General features: G+C 38.9%; 2 protein-coding genes across 18 annotated transcripts in view; one reads left to right on the forward strand and one right to left on the reverse strand.

Annotated features, from left to right (window-relative positions):
- The window catches only part of FUBP1 (far upstream element binding protein 1), a 37930-nt gene extending 25651 nt beyond the window's left edge, over window positions 1-12279 (forward strand). For all 5 annotated transcript variants that reach the window (XR_006179366.1, XM_042873487.1, XM_042873483.1 and 2 more), the window contains one exon: window positions 9869-12279. Coding sequence is in view for 4 of the 5 variants with exons in the window: in XM_042873487.1 (XP_042729421.1) it covers window positions 9869-9886 (18 nt within the window). In the remaining variant the exon portion in view is untranslated. The remainder of the gene's footprint in view (window positions 1-9868) is intronic.
- NEXN (nexilin F-actin binding protein) lies at window positions 574-24937 on the reverse strand. Of its 13 annotated transcripts, none has more exons than XM_042873466.1 (14): window positions 24840-24937; window positions 16436-16517; window positions 15126-15317; window positions 14900-14981; window positions 14666-14814; window positions 13271-13312; window positions 11929-12123; window positions 11677-11850; window positions 8963-9148; window positions 4943-5146; window positions 3573-3794; window positions 1970-2155; window positions 1158-1524; window positions 574-1059 (listed from the first exon to the last, which is right to left on the reverse strand). In XM_042873466.1, exons 2-14 carry the CDS (start codon window positions 16460-16462, stop codon window positions 1046-1048), a joined length of 2040 nt encoding a protein of 679 aa, XP_042729400.1. In that variant the 5' UTR covers window positions 16463-16517; window positions 24840-24937; the 3' UTR covers window positions 574-1045. The 13 variants fall into 13 exon arrangements, with proteins under 13 accessions (XP_042729400.1, XP_042729401.1, XP_042729405.1 ...); XM_042873467.1 differs by lacking the exon at window positions 24840-24937 and adding an exon at window positions 24562-24658; XM_042873471.1 differs by lacking the exon at window positions 24840-24937 and adding an exon at window positions 24081-24180 and having other exon boundaries at window positions 4943-5143.
- Between the last annotated feature and the right edge of the window lie 6 nt (window positions 24938-24943).

Raw genomic sequence — 24943 nt, forward strand, 5'->3', positions numbered from 1 at the left:
ATAGTAAAATTTCTTAATAATTTTTACATGATTCCATAAACTTAAACTACTCTAGCTTATCATGTTTTGTGCTAAGGCTCTGCATGTGCTCTTCAGTTGAAAATGTGGCTTATTTGTAAAATAACTCTTAAAGAAGCTTGTGCTAAAAAATTCAGATGGGTTTAGCACAATGACTTGAGCACTGATACCTAAGAGATCTTACTGAAAAATAAACTACGCCTCAAGGAGGTGTAGTTTAGAGATGCAGCAGTAAATTCACTGCATCAAAAGAAAGTTGAAAAACAAAGTGCTTCCTGAAAATGTTTCCTTCCTATCAACTAACTGTTGGCTCGTTGCCAGCTGTTTCTCTGTCTTTTAAGAAATGAAAAAGATTTTTTTTTTTACAAGCGAATGTTGATGCTGTAATGATAACTGTAGGCCTTACTGAATTATTCAGTAATTATTACTGATTATTCACTGTTTGGATTACCAACTGCATGGGTTGATGAGAGCTTAAGAGTTCAAATGCAAGTCTATTAAAAAAAAAAAACACGGCCACCAAACTAATGCTCTTAGACCACAGAACAATGAAAGTCAGCAGTTATGTAATCTTTTATTGTTTAAAAATAATACACTGAGTTCTTGAAAAATCATGGATAAGTATTTCCTTTTGCCAGTTCTATGCCTCTGGGATAAAGTAAGACAGCTTAAATATTTAGTGCTCATGCAAAACTATACCAGTAGATTTACACTACTACAAAAGTTTCCAGATTGTGTATTTAGCTTTATACTATTACACAACAGTTGGTCTTCAAATATGGGAGCGCTACTATCATTCAGTTTTTCCTTTTAGTTGATCTTTCACACATTGATTCCTTCTTTTTAGCCTGCCATACTAAATTCTTGTACTGAGCAAGGAACCTGGATGCACAACTTGAAGGTTATTCATATCTGATGCAGGAATGACAATGCATATCCTTGCTTTCTTTAGTTGGCCCCATCAGAAAAAGAGATGATGCAGTAAGAAAGTTTTGAGGGGAAGAAAGATTCCAGCTAAAGTAGAGCATTAGTAGTCATCAGCTAGAAAATAAAAAGGTTAAGAGAGAGATTAATAGATTTTTCATAATAGGAAAGATACAAGAAGAGCATTTGAGATTGAAGCAAATTAAAATACTAACTCTTACTTTCAATGGTGAGAATACAGGTGCTAGCAGATGTGCCTCTGTTGTTGACTGCTTTACACATATATTCACCTTCATCTTCTGGGAAGGTTTCGGGCAAATAAAGGCAATAGGTTTCTCCTCTTTCAATATATTGATAGTCCTCAGAGTCCTGCAACATTTCCCCCTCAAACCACCATGTGACTTGAGGTTTTGGTTCTCCAGTAATTTTAACTGTAAATCTCACTGGCTCACCATCAACAACTGATGTGTTTTTCAGTGATTTCTTGAACCAGGGAGCTCCAGATCGAGCTTGATCTTCCTCATCTTCACAAGTAGAACCATTAATAACGCTTCCCTCATCATCATCTTCTTCTTCCCTTTTCTGTTTTAAAATAATCCAGTTTAGAATTTTCAGAGTAGCAATAGCAGCACGACTGCTAGTAACATGTAGTTGATTACAGAAAAGCTGTTGTTTTTAAGAAGGGGAGATGCCTATCCATGCTAGAAAACAACGTTCTGAATGTGGAACAAGCAGCAAGTGCTGTCTAAACTTTGTTTTAATGTAGCTGGTATGGTTGGTGTCTTAGGGGAAAGTATAGGCATGAATAGTGATTGCATTTTCAGAATATTCAAAGGAAACTGCAGGTTCCTTCCAACATATTTCTCATGCTTTTCAAAATATTAACTCAAAAGCAATTACACAAATACAGTAATTCATGTAAGTATAATGCTCATTTTATACTGATGGCTACAATGCCAGAAGTGGTAATCAGAAGCCAAGTTAAATGACATTGAGGACTGAAGAAAAGGTACTTTGTAATCTCTACCTTCTGTAATGCAGCATCAATTTCTTTTTGTTCGAACTGCATGCGGAGTAATTTTTGTTCTTCAATTCTCCTCTGTTCTTCTTCTTCCCTAGCCCTTGCCATTTGCTCAAAACGTGCCTTCATATTTACTTTATGAGTAAATGGAGCCTCAGATTTCTTGGCTGGTCTCACATCTACCTTGTCATCCTTGGGGGGAAAAAAAAAAAATAGGAGATACTCATGTTTTACTTTTTAAATGTTCACAGCGATAGTATTAGTTTAACACATCAGTAAATTTAACTGTGCAAAGCCTCCCTGAGTCCTCTTGGTTATTTTTCTCCACTCAGATTTGTTAATGTTGGATTTAAAATGAAGTCTCTTAATAATTTCTCAGGTTCTGAGATGGGTGGGTTTTTTTCCTTTGATTCATTTGATGAACCTTAGTCTAATATTTCAATTACAAGTTTTTCTAAAAAAAATTTGCTCGAGTCTGCAAGGTATGGATTCAAGAAACAAAGTATTGTACAGATAGAAATCTGTACTATGAATTCAGATGTTTCTTATGATGTCCCACTCTCGATGGCACTTTAATAGCAGTATGTTGTAGTAACGCAATAGAAATAACTTTGGCTACAGCTGTAGCTCTGGATTAGAGACGATAAACTGTTAAACTAAGGTAAGGAAAAGAAAAATGCAGGGTTTTTGTGAAGTACAGAAATGGTAATTGGAATACTTGCTTTCTCTTACTGTCACATACTAGAGATATGGAACCTTTCTTCGCATTGTGCAGTTAGCTGGTGTCTAAGTCACTGCTGATTTGCTTGTACAAGTTCTTATTTGTGCTATCGGCCTTTCTATTTGTGGCCATGAAAAGCAGGCCTTCCCAATTAAATTATCTACTCTGTGGGTTTTTTTAGCTGGGCATTTGCTCCATTTTTTGGAAAATAAGCAGCTTAATGATCACAGAAAATTACTGTAGAGTAGATGAGGGAGGGGAGAAGATAGAAATACAAAATATTTGCAAAAGTAATTTCAAATGTACTAGAAAAATACTTTCTAGAGATTTTACTTTCCTGTGTAAGTAGCGTACCCTCTTGGGGCAATGCTAAGTGCTCAGTCACTTTTATGTCATGCTGTTCTGGCTTCAACACTTAAGCAGGTTGTTGACCTTATAGAAATGTTAGCGTCACTCGTTAAATGAAAAGTTTAAGAAGTTCTGAACTGATACTGAAGTGAATGATTGCAGATATTAAAGCCTCAGTGTGGGGCTTTGATTTATCTGGTGGAGACAAATTAGAGTTCAGAAGGAGCAGCAACTTGCATGACCATTAATAGAACAGACTCAAAAGTCAGCATGTTTCAGCACCTCAGGCCAGCAGTTTGTTAAAGTGCTGAATTGAAGTGTGAGCAGAAAAACACATCTCTGCTTGAGTGCAAATGATGGATGATAAACTGGTGCAGTTTCTCTTAGAGATGCCACCATCATACATCCAAAGAAGGGAACAGAGAAGTAAGGACAGAATCGTGTTGGAAATACAGCAAATTTTGGTGAAAGCAATAGTATTGCCCAGTACTATCAGTTGTGCTAGTTAAGTAAATCACTACCATACAGAACACAAATTACCTCTTGAAACTTCTCAGCTTCCCTTTCTCTTATTTCTTCATCCATTGCTCTTCTTTTGGCTCGTTCTTCTTCAATCTTTTTCTGTATTTCTTCTTGAGATAATTGTCCTATTTTCTCAAACTTGCTTTTCAGATTCTTCGCTTGAATAGAACCACTTCTTTTTAGCTTTATTAATTCTTCATATTCTTTGCTTAGCTCAAAAGTTTCAGACTCCTCTTCCAGCTGTTTAGAAATAACAGAACATATCAGATAGAAAATATATCCTGGCTATTTTCACTACCTGTTCTCCCCGCAGATTGGTGTAACTTTAAGTACTTGAACAATTCTTTTAGCTTGGATTTATTTCAAGTTGAAGATCTTTTCCCCCCCAATAACTTTTCTCTCAGTGTGGTCTGAACTATACTGAGTTTATGGCATCTTTAAACTTTAATTTTAAAATGTCTTCACTGGTTTTACAGGAAAAAAAAAACAAAAAACAAATGAGATTTCAGGATGTCACAGCTGTAAAAGAAGTGACCTTTCTGGACACTGTTGTCAAACTATGTCTGCAGCTGTAACTGTTTATATTGTGCTCTATCACTTCATGACCTCTGAAGGCAGTAAGAGAATATATTTCAGTTGTCTGTCTTCTTCCCCAGCATGCAAAATGTACTTGCAAAACCCACAGGCTTTTATTTCTTGCTTTAGCTTTGCTTACAAAAAAAAAAAAAAAAGTCATTCCCTAATATTCAAAAGGGAATCATATTCTGAAAATTACCACCCACAGCCAAATCAAATTGGTGTATGCTTCATGAATGTGATGTTCCAGTCATCTGGTATGCAAGGCGAATTCTGTGTGTGATTCTTAAAATCAGCTGTGACAGCCTACAAATCCTTGATACACTCACTAGAAACAACTTGAGGTCACTGTAATCCTCTCCAAATTATTTAACACCGCATTTCCCTGAACAGGGCAGGAATTTTGTTCTTTTGTTTTTGGTTTTGGGTTGTTTTTTTTTTTTTCATTTTCATTTTTTAACTTTGAATCTAGGTGTTTCTATTTTCCCTGGGTTGGAAAGACAGTGTATTCATTTTATTAACACAGAAGAATTTGCAGGTAACTGCAACTGCAAATGCTGAAAGGACAAATTTGAAATTGTTTTTACTTTAAGAGTAGCAAGGGGATACAGGTTTTTTAGTAGGTAGATCACTAATTAAATGACTGCAACATTATAAAAAGATGTTTTTGATGTTCATTCTTTTCGCATAATACAGAAGCATTGGTTTTAAAATCCCTTAAAAAGGAACTCCCAGTTAAAATCTTGAACTCTGAACTCTGAACATTGTATTTTTCTTCAGAGCATGCTTAACACATCTTTTGATGTACAAACCTCTCCCATTTCTTGTCTTAACTGCTGGAATTCTTGCTTTTCCATTTCCAACTTTTGCCTACGCTCCTCTTCCGTGCGTCTCTTTTCTTCTTCCATCTTTTGTCTCAGCATCTCCTCAAAGTTGATTTCCAGTTTACCAGGGATGAGAGATTCTTGAGAAAATGTTTTAAACATTTCTGGTGATTCATCATCATCCAGCACCTGCTGGAAATTCAGATTGTTAATGGCGGAGGGACTTGGGAGGAAACATCCAAGTGTTCTGCCACAGAGCAGAAATGCAGGAATGGAGCACAGGTCTCATGTTTTGAGAAGGAAAGTGTTCGGGGGTTTTGTTCTTTCTTACTACAGCACTAAACTTTTTATAATGGAGATGAATGGAGAGTATGTCCTCTAAAAGCAGCTTTGGGACTCAAAGCTGTAAATTCCTGTTCATTCCACAGGCTGTCCTTAAATGAAATATTTGTCTAAATGGCATTGCCCTTAACACTGAAGTATCTGTAGTCTTTCTTCTAGCAAACTGTGTTATATTTCTTTGATACCACTATTGCTAATATGTATAATTGAGAAGAATTTTCTGTGAGAAATTTATGTGCAAATGGAAAATACAAAATCATGTTGCCAGTTCATTGTAGTGAGGATTTCCTTGTTTCCCTGTCCTTTTCTCAGGCTGCACAGCCTGGCTGGGCATTAATGATCATTCTGCATGAGAAGATGGCTTCTTTTTCTGTCCAATTTATAAAAGGATAGTATGGCCCCAGAAAAGCACTTCATTACTTCCAAAAGCAGGAAATCTAGAAACAAATACTTGATTCCACTGTACTTGTTAAAGCAGGGGTGATAGCATGGCCATCTGAGTTGCATAGGAAAACAAATTCTAGGTAAAAACCTATGTGAGTCTACTTGCGTGTGTAACTATGTAAACCTGTCACACTGATAGAGACTTTCTCAACAAGAGCAGTCTGTAAGGTGTGAGATGAGGTCAAATGCTGATCCAGAACTGCACAAAAGTAACAGCTTTTGGCATGATTGAGTCAGTGCATGTTTGAAAAGTCTTGTGGCAAACATTATGGAGCCCAGTCTGCCTGAAATTCTGGACATTCCTAACAGGAGCCATCATCCAAATTCTAGAAGGGATTAATGGATCAAAGCTTTCAATTGAGAAAGTGTTTTAACTTTATTAAATATATATATATATGCACATTAAAATGCTTTAGTACTTCCCTTTCTCCTTTATTGCTGCTTACTGCTGTCATAATTTGCACTTTTTATTGCTGCTTGTGCCATCTTTGTTCATAGTGCTGTTCTGACCTATTTTGCCTGTTTCTGTTTTTATTTGATCCTTCAGTAATTGTTCTGTGGTTTTTGTTGTTGTTCTTTTTGGCTCAACCAAATACTCTTAGTCACTATAGATTTCCTTCAAATTTTCCCTGTGAGTAAGCTTTCAGTTGGACTTCAGCCCCACCATTCCTTCCATTCTTCATTCGTTTTGCATAATACAAGCATAGTTGTAGAAATTGTGTCATGGAGAAGTGGAGTCAAAAAAATGAAGCTGTAAACTATTTCCTTCAGTGAAAACAATGCAGAGCTGCATATTTTTTAGGAGATAACTACAGCTAAGTTGATAAAGAGCTGTGCAAGTCTCTTTCTGATGGTGTATGAATTTGTATGCTTATGAAGCAAGAAGCATTAATTCAAAATGTATTAACATATTTGTGTATGAACTTAAAAAGTGCATATGACCAAACAACTGCATCTGTTTGGATTTTTGAGCCAGTAATGAAAGGATAGTAAGCCAACTTATTCCTGATTTAAGAGAAAAAAAGAGAAAGGATAATATCAGCTGAATTGTGTGATACACAAAACCCTTGTGGTTAGCTTGGTAAATATTATATGTGAGACTGTGGCTTGGTCTGGTTTGATTTCTACAAATGAGAACAGCTGTGGGAAAGAGTCCTGCAACAGCAGTGGTGTGCAGCTCTGCCAGCCAATTTTCAGTGGGCAACCAGTGATTGATACAAAATAGAACAGCTTTGTGTTCATACGAAGACAGGTTCTTCACGTAGTTACTAATGGAAAGCGACTGACAGTGGAGAGAAATGAATGCTTGAGTCTGAAAAGGATCAAGTTGATAGAGGGAGGCATGGAAGTAGCAGAAGAAAATGTAAAATTGGGAGGTCCTTGCAAAAGGAGGTAGAGGTAGCATTTGTGGTTTTCAGCAGCAGTGTTACTACTTCTGTTTGTGTGTATTTTTTCAAAAAGAACTAAAAGTCTGAAGAGGTTCTAAAACAACAATTTAAACACTTAAAAATGAACGCGAGGTTTTAGTAATTCTGAGTGAGATGACTAATGTGTTCTTAAAATGCTAAAAAGCACATCAGCACGTTGCTGCTATATTGCGTAGGTGTGGATAATGCTTGTATTTTCTGTTCCAAGTAAAGGAAACTCTGTATTCTTTCAGGATGCTAATTAAAAGAAAAATTTTCAAGCATGTGTATGTTAAAAACATCTTCAGTTAATTTTTTAGACTAGTGAACATCTTTAAGTCTGCTGTTACAGTTGCAGGCTGTGCTGCATCAAATGGATTAAGCCTTGATTAATCAATGAGATTCTTCTTGCCGGAATGCTTAAGCTTTTACACAGGCAGAAAAAATATTCTGAAGAAAGCAGTAAAAAACAGAAGGCATTCTGCTGTTTGTGCCTTTGCTTTACTTTCTTTCAATTATCTGCTTGCTTTTCATAAAGATTATAATAGCAGAAATCCAGTACCGCTCCTTTTCCAGGGGCTTGAGGTTCTGTGCTCCCACTTCAGAGGTGTGCACAGACCATAGACATTATTTTCAATATTTGCTTTCCACTACAAAATCAGGTATAAATTTACATTGTAATTTTGTGGGTAGTCTTTCAAAGCAGAGGTCTTGTCTTCAGCCCAATTTTCAGTCAGAGGGAGCACTGCTAACAGTACTAAAAGCCATACAAAGTGTTAATTTGCTTCACAAGCATCACCTTGAATTATGGAGAAAAAAAAATGAATTAGGCATGCAGATGGTCTTTCAGTAGAGCCACACCGGGGGATGAAGGAAGAGATTGCCAGATATGTGTGTTACTCCACAGCTTTTTGTGGTACGTCTTGCCCTTTGTTTTGAAGAATATAATGCTTGCATTTTAGTTGGTATTAGACTAATTTAACACTGTATTTCCTAGCATCCACCAGAAAGTAGTTGGCTTATATCCAAAAGCCTGCTGAAACTTGAACTTCTTGGAATAAGCAGTGAAAGACTCTATGCAATTTTGTGTATGAACTACTGCTCCCACTCTCTGATGTTAGGCATCCGTCTCTCCTTCCAAATAATGTCACTGTGTCAGTCTTTGCTCCCTGAAAATTTATCTTTGATATAATCTTAATTCAAATTCTATCATCATATATCACAGGAATCAGTTCTAGATTGATGTTCTGTATAAAAAGTTGCAACAGTAAATTCCACAAGTTGCCTTTTCTGTTTCTCTGAACAAGTAATGAAATACAATAAAAACATCAATTAGCTGACTTCAGCTTCTTCGTTTTTTCCTTCCTCAAGGGCCACAGATGACCTCAGAATATGCACTTGCAGTGAGCATTCTTCTAGTGTGGCATTAATTACACTTAAGTGAGTAAAAAGTGTAGGGAGATTAACTTGGAAAACTGCAGCTAAGGAGACTGGAATTTCTTCCTTGCACCCAGCCAAAAACAAAAACTTCCTTCTGAAGATACTCTGCTTTCCGTGTTTGTTGCACCTAGCATAGTACTAGCAGTTGGAAACAGCATCTGGTTTTCATTTGAGATCTTTTCTAGGCTTGCTTTGAGGAAGGATAATTTCTTGATAATTTTTTATGGAGAACCTTGATTAGTTTAGCTTCTATTAAGTCATAGGGTAAACTAATAAATAAAGTTAGAGCATATACCTGATTGTATTTAAAACTTTTCCCTTTCATTGTGGAGACTGATGGAAAATGATAAACTAAATACTAAACAAAGTATCATACCATGTTCTTCCGTGCTTCAGCAAATGCTCTTTTCTCTTCTTCTATACGTCTTCTTGCATCTTGTTCTGCTCTCCTCTTTTCCTCTTCTCTCCTCAGTCTTTCCATCTCCTCAAAACTGAGCCTAAGTTTACCAGGACGGAATTCTCTACCAGAATTTTCAGATTCTTCATGGCCACCTTCATTTATCTATAGAGAAAACAGAGAGGGGGAAAAATATATATATATATATATATATATATATATATATATATATACAATATATAAATTTATATATATACAATATATATATATATGTAATACTGAGATAAGGTTGGTTTGTTTGTTTATGTATCCATTCTGAATAATAAATACTCCACTAATTCCTTTCTGATTCTTTATAATTGTTTTTTTCTCCTGGAGAAAAAATAGAGTTTCAAGGTGAGGCTGGATCAGGCCCTGGGCAGAGTGATGTAGCTGTGGTGTCCCTGTTCATTGCAGGGGAGTTGGACTAGATGGCCTTCAGAGGCCCCTTCCAACTCCAAGGATTCTATGATTCTATATGATGGTTTGGTTCCTAGAAGAAACTTTTTAAACTTCATTTTAACCAGCAAAGAGAGAGAGGAAATATATTTCAGAATCCCATATCCCTTCTATATTTATTTAAATCACTTCAAGGTGTACTTCAAAGCAGGATGTCTTACCAGGAAAAGGACAAACAATTAAGTAGCTGTTTCATAGTTTCAGGGTTGGATTATTTCCTGTAAACAAGCACTCCCTATTCACTTTCTTCACATCATTTTCATTGACTTTTATACCACTGAGTTTTCACCAATGCACTTAGCAGTTTGAAAGAAGGCTGTAGTTTTATAGCAAAACTAAAGTAACATCTTGAATCCAGACTGACGTTTTTGTTTCTCTTTTTTTTAGACATTTAATCATCACTGAAGAAAGGGAAGTGAGATATTTCATTATTTCTTATCTTCAGTAAACATTATCTGCCAAGAGAAACCCATTGTTTGCAAACTGCAGCGAAGAACAAAAGAATGAACCATCTTCAGAGCCATATCATGAGGTGCCTCATTTATTAATGGTGGAAATTGACTGGGAACGGTCAAGAGTACTAATACTCCAACTATCTGCGTACTGCAAGCAAGCCTGGTATGTTGGGTAGACAGCTGAGGGAATTACAGAGGTCTTTTATTTAGAACTCATAAGGGAAAAGAAAAAAAAAAAAAAAAAGAATCTAAGGAATTGAAGTGCTGAACTCTTCCTTTAAGGAAAATTTTTACTTGACATTTTGACAACCACTGATACCAGATATAACTGCATAGTAGAAAATGGCCACAGGGGAGACTTGTTTTACTTTTGAATTTGTAAATTCAATTGTCAGACTTTTATATGACATGGTTAATAAATGTAGATATATGAGGGTGGGAGATGTGAAGAAAACTTCAATTAGAATGGCTACAGTAACTTTCCCTCTCCTTCATTTTCTTTTCTCTTTCACTCATATCTCTACTCCAGAAAGAAAACAAAAATGAGTATTATTGACATAATGCCAAGGTTACTGTTATGGAATGATTAGGTAATTTTTTTCAAGGGTAGAGGGAAGACAAGAGGCAGGGGTGAGGCGGGTATTAACTTCAGGTTTGGCATCTGCCTGAGCTTAGAACCCTCCCAGTTTGGACCAATTGGGAATTTCAGAAGTTCAGCTTTCTGGAGGTTCTGTGTTGTGCTGGTTTTTCATTTGTTTTGTTTTTCCCTCGAGCAGCAATTTGTTTTTGAAATATAGTCAATATAATGATCTTGTTTGTTTAAGAATGGTAATTTATGTTTACGCTGTTCTTTTAAAGTTAAAATTAGCAAGTTCCTTGAAATAATATGTTTAGAGGTCTCATGAAATATGAAAAAACGAGACTCATTAAACTTCTTTGTATGTGAATGAACAAAGTCACAATGTCTGAGATTGTATAGAGGAAGAATACTTAAACAGAGAACTTCAAAATAAAGCTTTTGCAAATAGAGTGTAGCAAAATAGCAAATACAGCACTGAAGCATCTGGTGTATCTTATCGTAGCTAGTGCTAAGTGATTCCTTTAGTGTGACTGAAGAGCGAACTATGGTGAGGTCTGTTTATAGTTGAACTAAAATAAGTCTGGCTTATGATACTCGCAGTAGTTTTGCAAATTATATAAAACAGGAGTTGAGTGACGTTTTGGTGTTGAATCTTGTAATTTGTAGTACGCTGTTATTCACACCACTACCTACAAGACAGCCAACCTGTCTTTCCTTTTCTTCATAAAAACAAATTTAAAAAAAAACATAATATATTGTATTTATAAATAAATGTGGGAGTCAGAAGTAGCATTTTCCAATTACAGAATGTTTTCATAAAAATTGCTTACTGAAACAAATGAATTTCATGATCAAATCAGAAAAGTGATTTTCTTCTTGAGGATATACAGCTTAAGGTACTACAAAGTGCAGATATGACAAGTGATAATATTGACAACACATTTATAACACAAAACTTCCTTGTTTTATTAAAATAAGAGAGTTATGCCTGTATGGTTAGTGAGTTAGAACCAAGATGAGAGCGTCTATTTCAAAACTTAGTGGTGACAGAATTTTCAGCTTGAAATGGAGCTAAGCAATAAGAATCAGGTTTAGGAGTGGATGTAAAGGCATATCCTCTATCAGAATTCTATTGCAACATGCACAAAACGTGTACTTACCATTTGCTGCCTCGCTTCTTCAAAGGCACGTTTTTCCTCTTCTAAACGCTGTTTTGCTTCTACCTCTGCTTGCCGCCTTTGGTTTTCCTGTCTTTGTCTTTCAAGTTCTTCAAAAGTTACTTTCAGCTTACCAGGTGACAGAGATGCTTGTGTTTCATTGTCCTGATTTTCACCCTGTATAAGGAAAATGAAGTAGTTGCCTTCTAGATAATACATGTTTATTGCTTAGATGTTTTCAGATGAGCGTTTTACCGTGAGAAATGAAAGGCACTTGGTTTCCTTAAGGAATTGGTTTTGTTCCTCATGTTTAAGCTTCATTTCTTCATCTGGTCTTCCTTTTTGTTCTGCTCTTTCTTTTCCTGTGTTATCAAAGTTTATTTTCATCTTCCCAGGTGTTTTGTTGGGTTTTACAGGCACTATTGTAACCAGTAGCGAATCATCCCCTTCCTGTCCAAAAAGATATTTATTATATTTTCATAAAGCTTGACTTCTAGGTAACTTAATTCTTAAACTGTTGGGTTTTTTTTTTACCTGTGTGCACCAAAAGTTCCAAAATAATTACCTGTACTGAGCATTAACAAGAATAAAACTATCTGCCTCTGACAGTTAGTAATTTTCTTGTAATATCTGAAAGCATCAAGACTGAATTATACCTAAAACACAACTGCTGGCAAGGTGTCATTTATATATTTTCATTAACTATTTCTTATAAGTATTCATTATTGGGATAAGAACAAGTTGAATTTTGAATGTGTAGGAGTTGTAGTGGCAGTCTACTTCTTACTATATAAGAGAGATACAGTGGTTGGGATAAGGTACTACTAGAAGTTTGTTCTTTGTCAAGCAGATTAATTTGCATTCGAAGGATGTCTCTGCTTCAAAATTATTTTCATAAATTAATGATAATGATAATGATTAATGATTAAATACCAAAATATGCTTCACCCAATTTATTTTTTTTTTTTAAAGTCAGATACCATAATAACAAGGACACTGTCAAATAACTTAGAAGTAATAGGTTTTGGTGGTGCGTTGTTTTCTTTTTTAACTGTAACAGGAATGTGATTTTGTGTTGGTGACAGGTGATTGGACCTTCAAGCCTAGATTTTTGAAATCATATATTTGTTTGCAAGATTTAAAATAGAAACCCATGTGTTAAATGAGTTCATTTGAGGGGAAAAAGAGTTACCAGCAAGTTGAGACCACTGTTCAAACATCAGTATATTGACAGAACCCCCTTTTAGTGACAAGCTTAAGGCAAAGAGCTTTATGATGATACTTTCCAAAGCCAGAGGATTTAGAGTATCATTGTCAGTATGCCTCAAATCATTGTGGTGGCTTTGAATATTTGTATCTGAGGTGTTCTGAACCCTTCAACATATTATTCACGCTTCAGGCTCTAAAACTTAAATAAATTGAGTTTTAAGTGCAGATAAACACTTCTGCATGCTTTAAAAAGTTCTTAGGTCCTTGGTTGATCTGCAGTGAAATACTTGTGCCCTTTTGGAACTCCTCCCAGCCCATATTACAATAATAAAGCAAAGTGACTAAAAATGCAGGTGAACATTTCTTTAAAAAAAAAAAAGCTGATTACCTCTGCTGCTGATTCAGTTCCCGTATTGTTAAAGTCATCAATCTATTAAATAAGAATTTCATAGGATTACATTAATTTGGCTCTTTGCCTTAGATTTTCAAACATAGAACTGGATTTCTTATTTTTTTTTTGTGTGTGTGTGTGTGTGTGTCAGTGATATGTATGTAGCACTTAAATTCACAGAGATGGTAACGGCTGAGCCTTTGGTGGAATATTTCGGGTAGGTTAGCAAGTTGAGGAACAGGTAACGTGACATCGTACACAAAGCATGCTTCAGCATTCTTAACACTTCAGTGATGAACCGAGGAAAGTGCTTTAGGTGTTCATTCTTCATGTGAGCATTCCATAATTGTATTTCAAAACAAACAAACCAAAAAACAGGAAAGCAAAAGTATTTCTGATTTTAGTGACACTGTCTTCCCCTCAGCTGCCAACAAAAAGTCTCTTGTATTTGGAGTCTTAATAGTGGTAGTTTTATACAGTAACATTCTTTCTAAAATTCTCCATGATATATAATTCTGTCCTTCAAAGTAAATTAAGTATTTGCTGGATAAAACTACTTTTAGCAGGCAATGTAACAATGTTGAAAGTAGAAAAGACTATGTAAGTTCTTGTTGAAAACTGAGTTCTCCTGCAGTACTGTTTCTCTTTTCTTACAAAAAGCCAAACCTCTTTTCATATGAAAAAAAAACCCAACCTAAATTAAATATTCCTAACTTTTTGTAAAATAAATAAATCTTATGGTCCTGGTTATCATCTCAATGTTTACTTGCACTGCAGTATTTGCAGCACTGAAGAAAACTTACAAATGGAATTTAATATGATGCCCCAGTGCAAAATGTTACAAATGACAAGATTTCCTCTACTGGCACAGTTAGAGTCTATTTACATGTAGATGCAGAAACAGCTCACAAAGTGACGAAGGAATAAAACATGACTTGAATTATCATGATTTTTAGTTTATTTGTACCTTCATATACTTGCCTGATGAGGTCATTTTCCTACTTCTTCCTTGCCTCAGTTTATCTATCACTGAACTGTACTCACTTATTTATAAGCAAAAATTGCCTAAAGTAAGCGTTCATAAATAAAAGCAATATTTTCAGATTAATTTAGTAAATACTATAAACACTTAAAAACCCCAGCTTGTGCCTGGTTTCTACTCCTACCACATTTTATGTCTGCTTGCTTCTGCCTGTAACTCAAGCTTAAAAAATTATTACCCTAAAGATTATTTAGAGAATATTTGTCTTCACTTTCTTCCCCAGTTCCATCCCATTCAGTATCTCCTATGTAAACCACTACTATCAGAAATCTTAAAGCATACTTTTGCTGAATACAAAACTTTTTCTGATTTATTTACAGTTATACCTTATTTTGATCAGATCACCATACCTCCTGTGCTTTTTTGGCTAATTCTCTTTGAATTTTCCTTTTCTCAATCATATCCTGCTCAATTCTGCGCTTTCTTTCTTCTTCCGTTCTTTTTCTTTCTTCTTCTTGTCTTTGCTTTTCCATTTCTGCAAACTTGCCTTTAACAGTTCCTGTGGTATGAAACACACAATTCAGTAACGAGATCTAATACCTGCCCAGTGGGTTATGTGGCCTTTAAACTTTGGCCTCTCTTACCTATTAGCTTTGGAACATAACCTTTGTCTGTCTTAGATGACTTTGTATCGTCATCTTCATCAGATGCAAGCAGTTCTTTCATCTGGTTGACGAAATACAGAAAAAGTAAACAGTTTTTACACCTTAAATGAAATTCCAATGATACTGTCTTTAAATAATGTGAAAATACTTCCACGTGCAATACTGAATATTAAAATAACATAAAATATTTGCAAAGAAAAGTAACCTCCTGCTTTCTCCTGTTCCATTCTCTCTCTCTAACATATTGTTCTTTTCTTCTTTGCTTTTCATCTCTAGATCTCCTTTGATTTCTTTCTTCCCTTGCTTTCTGCATAGCTTCAAATTTATCCTTTACATCACCCTTGTGAAGCTTGGGCACATAGGACTTTTGGACGGGTTTAGATGAAGAAAGCAGAATCTTGATGAAGATATAGAAGAAATGAAGATAAGAAAAAGAAAGTTGAAACAGATGAACAGAAGCAGACTGGATTAGAAAGAATGTAAGAACATAAATGTACATTTGGGATTATGAACTCTGTGCCACCAGCCATCATCTATTAAGTATTTGCTCAAAACTAAACAGTAATAAATACAGAAATATCCTAAACAAGTTTTGGCATTGTATTAAACTTAAAAACTGTGACGCATAAGTAAGTATACGAGAAATATAAATGCACACTTTTTTTTTTTATTTCTATGGGCTTAAACATTATATATAGATTTGCATTGTTGCATTGAAATCGTAAGCACTCAAAGAGGTCCTACACCCCTAAGACTGCATTTAAAATAAATAGGCAGACGTGTAATAGAACACGCCTGTGCTCTGCAACTCTTCCACATCTGTAAATGGTTTTAAATACATGGTACTATTAGTTCATTTAAAACCTCCAATATATTATATACTTATTTCTTTTCTTAATATTCAGAGAAATTCATCCAGAGATTTTATGGTGTTAAGGGTCAAGATCCCGGCTTGCAGGAATCTGATCCTGATAAAGGTAATGAACACATCTTTGCCAATACTTAAGTAAGAGAAGTACCTACTTTGCAGTATTACATTTTCCATCTTTTTACTGCAGTGACTGCTGAAATGTTGTCAATACAGTTATGCTGAGAAAACTGGCTGAAAGAAAGTCTGTTTCATATTTTCCACCTAAACCAACAGCAGATACTGTAATGATGTTTTGCTTTTGTTCCTGCCACTCATGGTATCATGGCACAAGAAGAAATATTTTAATAATTTTAATAATATTTTAGCCTGAATTTTCCCCAACATGAAGTTTCTTCATATTTTGTTAGCTTAGTTTTGCATTCTTCATTCATTTTTAATACCAATAAGAACATTTCCCACATTTCATCAAATCAGGTGATCTTCCTTAAGCTGCTCTCAAGCATCCTTCGATTGTCTTACGGTAAAATCAATAACAGCCAGACTTGCAGGATAATTGTATTTTACAATTGTTTTTAACTGCCCTATTTACAAGCATCAGTTGTAAATTCCTATATTACTTCGATTACTTTAAAATTAGTACATACCTCAGTTTTCTGTGCAATGTCATTCATGGTTACAGTATTCCGCTCTGCACCTGGTATGTTTAAGATTGCTTTCAGTTTCTACCTGAAAGAAACAGTTCTAGTTATATTCCTTTCTTTTCCTTTTAAATGATGCTTTGACCATCTTCCTGTAAATAAGTTTGCATGGGCCGAAACTGATGTATCACAATTTCATTTGGTCCTTTGAGGTTCATGAAGAAATGAATAGGTTCTAAGTATGCAACAGTAATTAAAAGAACAAGCTTGAGTTTCACTATTCATGCTCATACCCCTCCACACAGTCCCAGATATTGGTTTTTAATTTCCATTTTAAAAAGAAAGTCCGAGCTCTCAGCCAAGCTCTGGCTGCCCTGGCTGCCTGTTACGAAACTGTTTTTCTCAATACTGTGCTAGCAGAAAGGAATGTGCTCTGCACCTCTGCTGCTCCGCTTCAGGCTGAGGTCTGAGCCAGCGAGCTCAGGTTGCAAGAAGTCTGCAGAACGCCCGGGCCAAACACAGCCTGCTGGAGATGCTGCCTTGCCTTTGTATGGCTTTGGTGGAGAAGCAGTGCTTTATTCCTACTGCCATGGAGTGCGCGAGAGAATGGAGGTAGGCTTCAGCTAGGTTTTGCATCTTGACTTACCTTGTGAGGTTACTTGTACAAATCTGAAAGAGGAGAAAAATCACAGCCAAAACCTTTTTTTTTGTTTGCCCCATGCTGCATGTATGCAGTTCTGAGGGGATGAAAACTATTAAGTAGAGAGAAACATTTCAGGAGCAACTAAAAACTATCTGGTACTATAGATAGCGGAAGTGCCATGTCACACAAGGATGTGACCAAAAATGGCAGCATTCCCTGTTCTAGAGGCCAAACCATCACTTTATGAATGAACTGAATGTGACTGGGGTGTAACGAGAGCAGACAAGTTATATTGTGGTTTTATTCAAACCTAAAAGAAGAGTCTTAGTCCATGGATGGTAGTCATTTAGTAATCCTATTTATAGCCCTGATTCTAGGAAGTGAATCTTCACAAAACTGTGCTTTGATTCTGTCAGTTCTCAGACTCCATAATTACTCCTTGGAAAAAACGAACAAACAAACGTGTTCCATCTGAGCTGATGTAAACATTTTTCGCTTAGCATTCTTACAGCAAAAGTTATAAAACAGAAGTCTTTCAGTGGGCACTAAACTGGCATTGAAGCTTTGTAGTTAAGACTTAAAGTTTGCTGGCAAAAGCATACGCAAGCAATTCCTAGAAGGCACTCGGTTTCCTGAGTCAAGATGATCATCATGGCTGATGTCTGTGAAAATCAAATTTACTTGAATAGAACCATAATGATTATTACCACAAGAAACATGCTAATGGCTCAGTTACACCTTCAGTATTTTTTTTGGCAGCGTGGAACAGAATCTGCTTTGCTTTAATGTACGACAGCTTATTCCTGACTCCCTTTCTCCTGCTAAATCAAGGAAAGCCCCAACTTTGCAATGCGGTCAGTCTGAGTTCCAAACTCTTCCTATGCACAGTGCACTGAGGAACTGACATCCCCCACCAGCCAGTGTTAGGCACATACAAGACTTAAAAATACTATGATTCTGTGAAATAATTACAAAAGGACTTTGTCACATGAATATGATCTGAATTTAGATATATTGATGTAGAAATGACACTTCCTTGAAAAGTTAAAAAAGAGTGCATTTTATGATCTTTTTATAATCTTTGTCTGTAGTATCTTTTGGGGGAGGGAAAAAATAAAAAGGAAAAAATAAAATGAGCCAGGCAAGTTTTTCATTTTTCCAAAAGATGGAGAAATATGCAAAACAAAAAATACACTGCAATCCTAGGGATGTAAGGAATGAAGGCACTCTGATTCTTTTTTTGTTACATTTTTCCCCTTAAAATAAGATGGGAATGGCAGGGTACCTTATGTTTAATTAAACAGGCTTTAAATTCTCTCATTCTTAATTATGAATAGACTACAAATGTGGGAATTTTTATGTGGCATTAAAAATAATGAGCGTTAGGAATTGTCTTTATGTTGGCTCTTCAGAAATACGCAAAAGGTGTCCACTGTGGCTGGTGCTGCTTTAGCTGCTGAACGAGATTCTTAGATATCCCAAGATATCTAAGCCAGAGCAGTCACAATATAGGAATCAGGAGTGTTTGGCTACCACAGCCTGCCCCGACTGACAAATCCTGAATTCTGGGAATTCAGCTTCAACATCTGGCTTCTCATTTTCAAACGAGTATGTAAAGTCATTGCCCAAATCAGACTGACAAGCATCTTTTTGTAAAGATCTTCTTTGTAGAGCGATATGTATAGGATGCATTTCTGTTTGTCACTTGTGGACGCAGAAGTACTAAATGTAAGCTCCTACTTACTTTCAGATAAGCAGATTACAATTCTGTTGTGTCTGGAAAGACAGATAACGTTAAAAGCATTCTTGGTCTAAAGGTCCCTGTATGCCATGGATGTCCAACCTTTTGGCTTGCCTGGGCTGCACTGAGTGAAGAGGGAATTGTCATGGGCCGGATATGTGTTGGTTGATCCAAAAGTAATGCCTCCTATTTATCTCCATGAAAACGACAACCAATACAAAGAGCACTGTATCAGTTTGAGAGAACAAATTCTCAGCTACAGAATGCTATTTTTCAATACAGTCACCACCATCACCACCATTAGCTGTGCAGTTTTACCCTGCATGCTGCGGTCATAAAAATCTGCACCACTGGAGTTGATCCATTACAACCACTGCTGAAACACAGCATCCACCACTTCATTGTGCCAGCATCCACTGTTTGGTCTCCATCACCATTCAGCTAGTGTCAGTGAGCGCCATTTTTTCCACATGGAGGAATACAGTTACACACATTGACCTAGAAGTGTGCATGAAGCCAGAGGCCATTTGGTCAGACAGCCCCTCTGCTGCCATTTGCCACGCAGCAACATGTTACAGAATACTGGGGGGAAGCTTCAGCCTCTACTGCCGTCCCTCCAATGTCTGCCTCTGATGTCATGGGACAATATAATAAAATAGGAGGCATTACTTTCCAAGCAGCCCTCAGAATACATATTTAATATATATAAAGTAACAACACTAAATTGTTTAATGCTTTTTATCAAAACATTAAAAAGAGAGCTACAAAACCAAAGAACTCGTGAGATATGTGACCTTGTTTTTGTGAAACTAACGCGTCAGTCTGGTTTGATGGCAGTGGGTGCAATTCTTAGTGAGCTCTCAAGGTGTCCATCAGAGATGATGGATGAAATCTTACTCTTGCTGTGTTTCATCCTTCAGTTGCTCACAAATGTACGTACAGCCTAAAAGCAATGGCATGAGGAAGGTATGACTGTGAAGTGAAAGGATCTCCCTCTGGTAAGAGAGGGCTTATAAAAGTCTGGTAAAGAGACATGATCAAATTTTTTATTGCAACTCTATACATTACTTCTGAATTTTCTAATGGAATATATTTGACTGAAAATGGACTCACACATAAACAAAAATATATATATATATTTGCAATCTTGAAACCTCTTCTCAAATTCCTGTATCAAAATGGAAAGCATGGCTGCATATTTTTTGAGGCTCACAGGGCTGTGTTCAGCCAGTGTATCAAAATCCACAAGCATATTTGCCATAACTTTAGCAGGCACCACACTGCACCTCGTGCCCTGATTTCAGCCCAGGACAGCAGGTTGGATGTGCCTGCTACATGTTTTAAAGTACGTTCATGTATTGTGCTTTCGAGTTTGGGTGTTTTAAGAGTTTATCTTCTTTTGCGTAGGTAAGTGATATCCCATAATAATCAATATGACTTAAAACTAATGAAGACCCTTTGACTTCCTCATTCTTTCATGCAGGTCTGAGAGAACCCTTAATGCAAGGCTGGAGCAGAGAAGTTAGTCCTAACGTTAATCTCTCGTGAGGAATGACTCCATTTCACTTAAAGTACTCCAAGCGATGTCCAAATGCTCACTGAACTCCATCAGGCTTGGGGCCATGCCCCCCTGGTGCAGACCTTTTCCCTAACCCCCACCTGCTCCTCCCCTGACACAGCTCCATGCCATTCCCTCGGGCCCTATTGCTGTCACAGAGAGCAGAGCTCAGAACTGCCCTCTGCTCCCTGGGGGGAGCTGCATGCCATGAGGCCTCTCAGCTCTGCACTGAACAAACCACAGGACCTCAGTTGCTCCCCATATATCTCACCCTGCAGACCCTTCACTGTCTTCACAAACCTTGGATGCTCTCTGGTTGTTTTACATCCTTATGTTGTGATGACCAAACAAGCGTGTGGTGCTTGAGGTGAGGAGAAGAGTGGGACAATCCCTTCCTTCACCCGCTGTCAGTGCTGGGCCTGGTGCACCACATCCTTGTAAATCCCTGCTCTTTGAACTTTCAAAAATGTGCTAGTCTAACTTGTTGTGGGCCTTCAAGATGGTAGATACATCTCTGCCATTTGGAATACTGCCACATCTCCTCTTACTTTAGGTCACTTTCCAATCCTTTGGCATCACCTACCTGTTAATGTGCTTGAAGGTTAGCCAGCTGGCTTCAACACATTTTGCAGCTGTAAGTCATCCTGCCTCCACCTTTGATGCTAATAGATATGGATGTAAAGCAGTAGGTCCTCACTACACATGATACAGCCCATGTTTGCCTCCTCACCCCTCAAACATGAACAGCAGCAGGACCTTGCTTCAGGGACCCCTCGAGTGGCTTCCTTCAAGGTCAGGAAGCCCTAAAGCCTACAAATTGTGAAAGAATAATTCCTTCATCATCTACTGACAGCTTTGCAGAAAGCATGTGCTAATTTTCCAATCCAAGAAACTTTGACATTTTGCTATTTTCTAATAATAGCAACTTTTAAGTAAGATACTATTTAATACAAGCAATGCTTATTCTTTAGGGCAGCAAGGGTCTACATGTACATGTACTTACTTCAGAAAACATTTGTCCTTCTACTATGAAGTTGTCAAGAACTTAAGATTCACTCTATCTTTTGTTTCCTGAGATCATCATATCAGAGGAAAAGTCATAGGAGCTCCTCAACAAAGATTTGCACTCCGAAAATCCCAGGATTACAATATTGAACATAACTGACCAAGAAGTGAAGGCTTTTCTTTTCCCATCCAATCTCATCACCTTGGCACTCACATCACACTGTTCACATCGTTTTTTTCTCACATTTTACCTTCCTAAGCTTGAGATACATCTCAGGAAATGTTAAGCCTGGCATTTTCATGTTTGTACTGAAATTGCTGGATTGCGGTTCCATCTTTAGAAGAAGAATACAGCAGGATTTTTCTAGAAGGAAAATTTAACCTCCAACATTAGACCAATGGTTTTACATTTGGAACTGCGTGGAAGAGAAAGCACCATTATGAGCATGGCTTGACTGGCTGTAATGCAAAGCCATCTCTCAAAAGTTTTGAGTCAAAATGTAGTACAAAACCACTAACGTGCAGAGAACTAGGCAACAGATCAGAAATACTCTGGGTAATTCACAGAGAAAACAACTGTGTCTGTTTTCAAGCATGTTATTTGCATGCTCTTAATGGTTATGCCATCGGCTCTGGTGATACGTCTCAATTTGTTACGATTGTTGCACTTCAGCTTTTTCACACAGACCTCCTAAAACCTCACTCTAGGCAAAACATCCTAAAACTGAACAAATTAAAACCATTAGGGGGACACAAGAGGTTTGATAGCTCCTAAGTCTTGAAACCTACCTACTTAAAAGTAACTTATTTTTATTTCAGTGGAGTAATTAACATCCTCACGTGAGAGATGTGGAGAAATACAAATGTTTTCCTTCTCTTTACAAATGGGAGTACAAAGCCAGGACTTAAAATAACCGTCGAGCTGCTCTGTGATTTCTCCTTTCAGGAGGCCCCCCTGCCGTCTTCCTGGCTACTGTGAGTTATAAATAAGCCCTCTGCAGCACGGTCTAAGTTACGGTTACCATCTGTCTCTCTTTGTGATCCACTTGCAGGGAAGATTCCATTATATAAGAAAACCATATTGTGAGACTTGGAAACTTAGCACTTGCAGCCAAAGCACTTAAGAGAGGAAAACACAGTCCGTAATGCTAAAGTATTTAAAGAAGGATTAAATAGAACTAGGGAGAGGAGGGGAAGGTGAGCAAGGCTCACCATTTCTGTCCTTACTGCAACTTCTCTGGTATGACACTACCAGTTGTTGTACTAAATTACAGATACTAAAGTAGATTCTAAAATTATCAGGCACGGGGGAAGGTCCTGAGCTGGTATAAACTGCAGCCAATGAGCAATGACCGTTAACACCAGCTGCCCAGTCATTGCTTTTTTGTAGAATACAAAACTACTTCCACTCAGTTGTATTTAATTCATGAAGTCTTTACGATTAAAGACTTATTAATAAGGACCTACCAAAAACTGACTCAGTTAGCTCAACTTCATCTACAATCTTTTCCTCCCTCTTTCAAATTGTTGCATTTTGAGTCTTCTGTTGCAGCAGAATGGCCTTTGCAGATATTGTGCTGTTTCACGCTGCACGTGAGGTACGGCTGCAGTTTGCCTCTTCCTATCTCAGATGCCAGCACACAGCCCTACATGCTGCTTCTCTGACACATGGATCCTTCCCACATGGAGTGAGCTCCATTGACCATCTCCACTCTACTGAGCGCTGGGCCAATGTCTGAGGGCAGTGCCTTCACCAAGGACACAGCCAGCGCACAGCACAGCAGGGCTCACCCCGAGCGCTCCCTGAGCTCACCTCAGATTTCCCCACCTCGTTTCCAGCACCATTCCTTGCTAAGAGAGCTACAAGGCAGAATGTCCACATGTTGTAAGTTATGGATTATCTGACAGAGGAAAACACCCATGTATGGCATTCCAGACACGGCCAGAGAAAGCATTTCTTGGGGATGTGTCCTGAACTGTTGCTGGCTGCCCAGTTTTGTATTGCGCTGAGGGTTTTCTGCACATACCAGATGTGTTCCCATGTTGGTGTGTATTCTTTAGTGCAACTGGCCTCCCTATAGGACTAATTATCATTTCATAATTTCGTTTTGCAAGACATTTTTCTAAGAGACCTGAGGGCAAAACAGCACCACTCTGTAACACACAGCCGCACACCGGCTGGCTCCAGAACGGTGCTGCGTTCCCCTCAGCGTTTTCTTCGCGAACGTTCATTGTATCGACAGAAGCTCTTCTACACCCAGGCCAAAACCGGTGACAAATCGTTGGTAAGCTGTCAGAGGAGCGCACTATTTCCCCCGAGCCGCGCTGCCTTACAGCGGCAGAAGCCGCTAACAAACAGCACTGCGCTCCAAAGCAAACGATCGGCACGGCGCTCACAACCGCTCAGCACGGCGCCGGCAGCTCCCGGTGCGCTCGCGCGGAGCCACGCGTCTCACGGCCGCGCGGATTTCTGACCGCACAGCTCCGCGGAAAGCGCGACCCCGTGCCGCTGCGGAGCTCCTTCCGCCGGGCTCTCCGACCCTTCCACAGCCCTCCGCCTCAACCCCTCCTTCCAGAGGCGTCCCGGGGCCCCGCGCTGCCCGCTGCCGCTCTGCCCGCGCTGCGGAACCCACCGACCCTCCGTCGCCCTTCTCAGAGGGGATGCGGCGAGGTGTCCGGTCCGACGAGCCCCTCCGCTCCTTACCTGGAAGCGCTGCCCCGCCGCTGCGTCTCGGCGTAATCCCGGCGGAGCGGGCGGGAGCGGTGGCGGCTGCGGAGCGCCCCTTGGCTGCGGCCGCCGCTCCGCCGCTGCAACTTTCCATAAAAGTCGCGGCGCGCGGCCGGCGCCCGCATTCCAGGCGAGCCCCGCGGCGCGGCAGCTGTCCCGCCTCAGCCTCAGCCCCGGCCCGTGGCGGCTCGGCGTGCCCGGCCCCTCGGCGCGGCGGGGGGCTCAGCCCGGCCGCCCCGTCAGCTCACACCCCCCCCTCCGCCCCCACCCCGCACAGCCGTCCCCGGCCAACGGGCTTATTTTGGGCTGGAAGCACCACGGGGCTATAAATAACCGGGGAGGGGGGCTGCGCATTCCTGGTCGCGGGGCGGCGGCGGAGCCCCGGGGACGGCAGCGGTTGTGTCCCCGTCCCGGATCCCCGCCGTAGGGAGCCCCGAGTCCCGCACAGCGCACTCACCCCCGGCTGCGGAGCGCTGCTGCCTCATGCCCCTCAGCGGGGCGGCTTTATAACCTGCCGCCGTCAGCTCCTCGGTCGCTTTATGGCACACGCGAAGCAATCGCCTAATAATAGTGCTGTGACAGTTAGCTGATGGAGCGGACAGGAATCCGGCCCGTGCCAGAACCCAGAGCGCGTTCAGCCTAAAGCAGCGCCTTGCTCTGGAAACTTCACTAAGCACAGGCAGAAGCGTGGTTTTATTACATCTGAATGCATTCCTTTTCCCCCTTGTTTCCTACCTTTCCAGTTGCACGGTCCCCAGCGCAGGAGAACGTCCTCCTTTCTATCTCCCTTGTATTTTGTCTGCCAGACTGGAGCCAAGGGGCAGCCGGAATCACAGGCA

The sequence above is a fragment of the Lagopus leucura genome, unplaced genomic scaffold (assembly GCF_019238085.1).
Source record: "Lagopus leucura isolate 7727_CA_CO unplaced genomic scaffold, USGS_WTPT01 Super-Scaffold_100009, whole genome shotgun sequence".
NCBI classification, from domain to species: domain Eukaryota; kingdom Metazoa; phylum Chordata; class Aves; order Galliformes; family Phasianidae; genus Lagopus; species Lagopus leucura.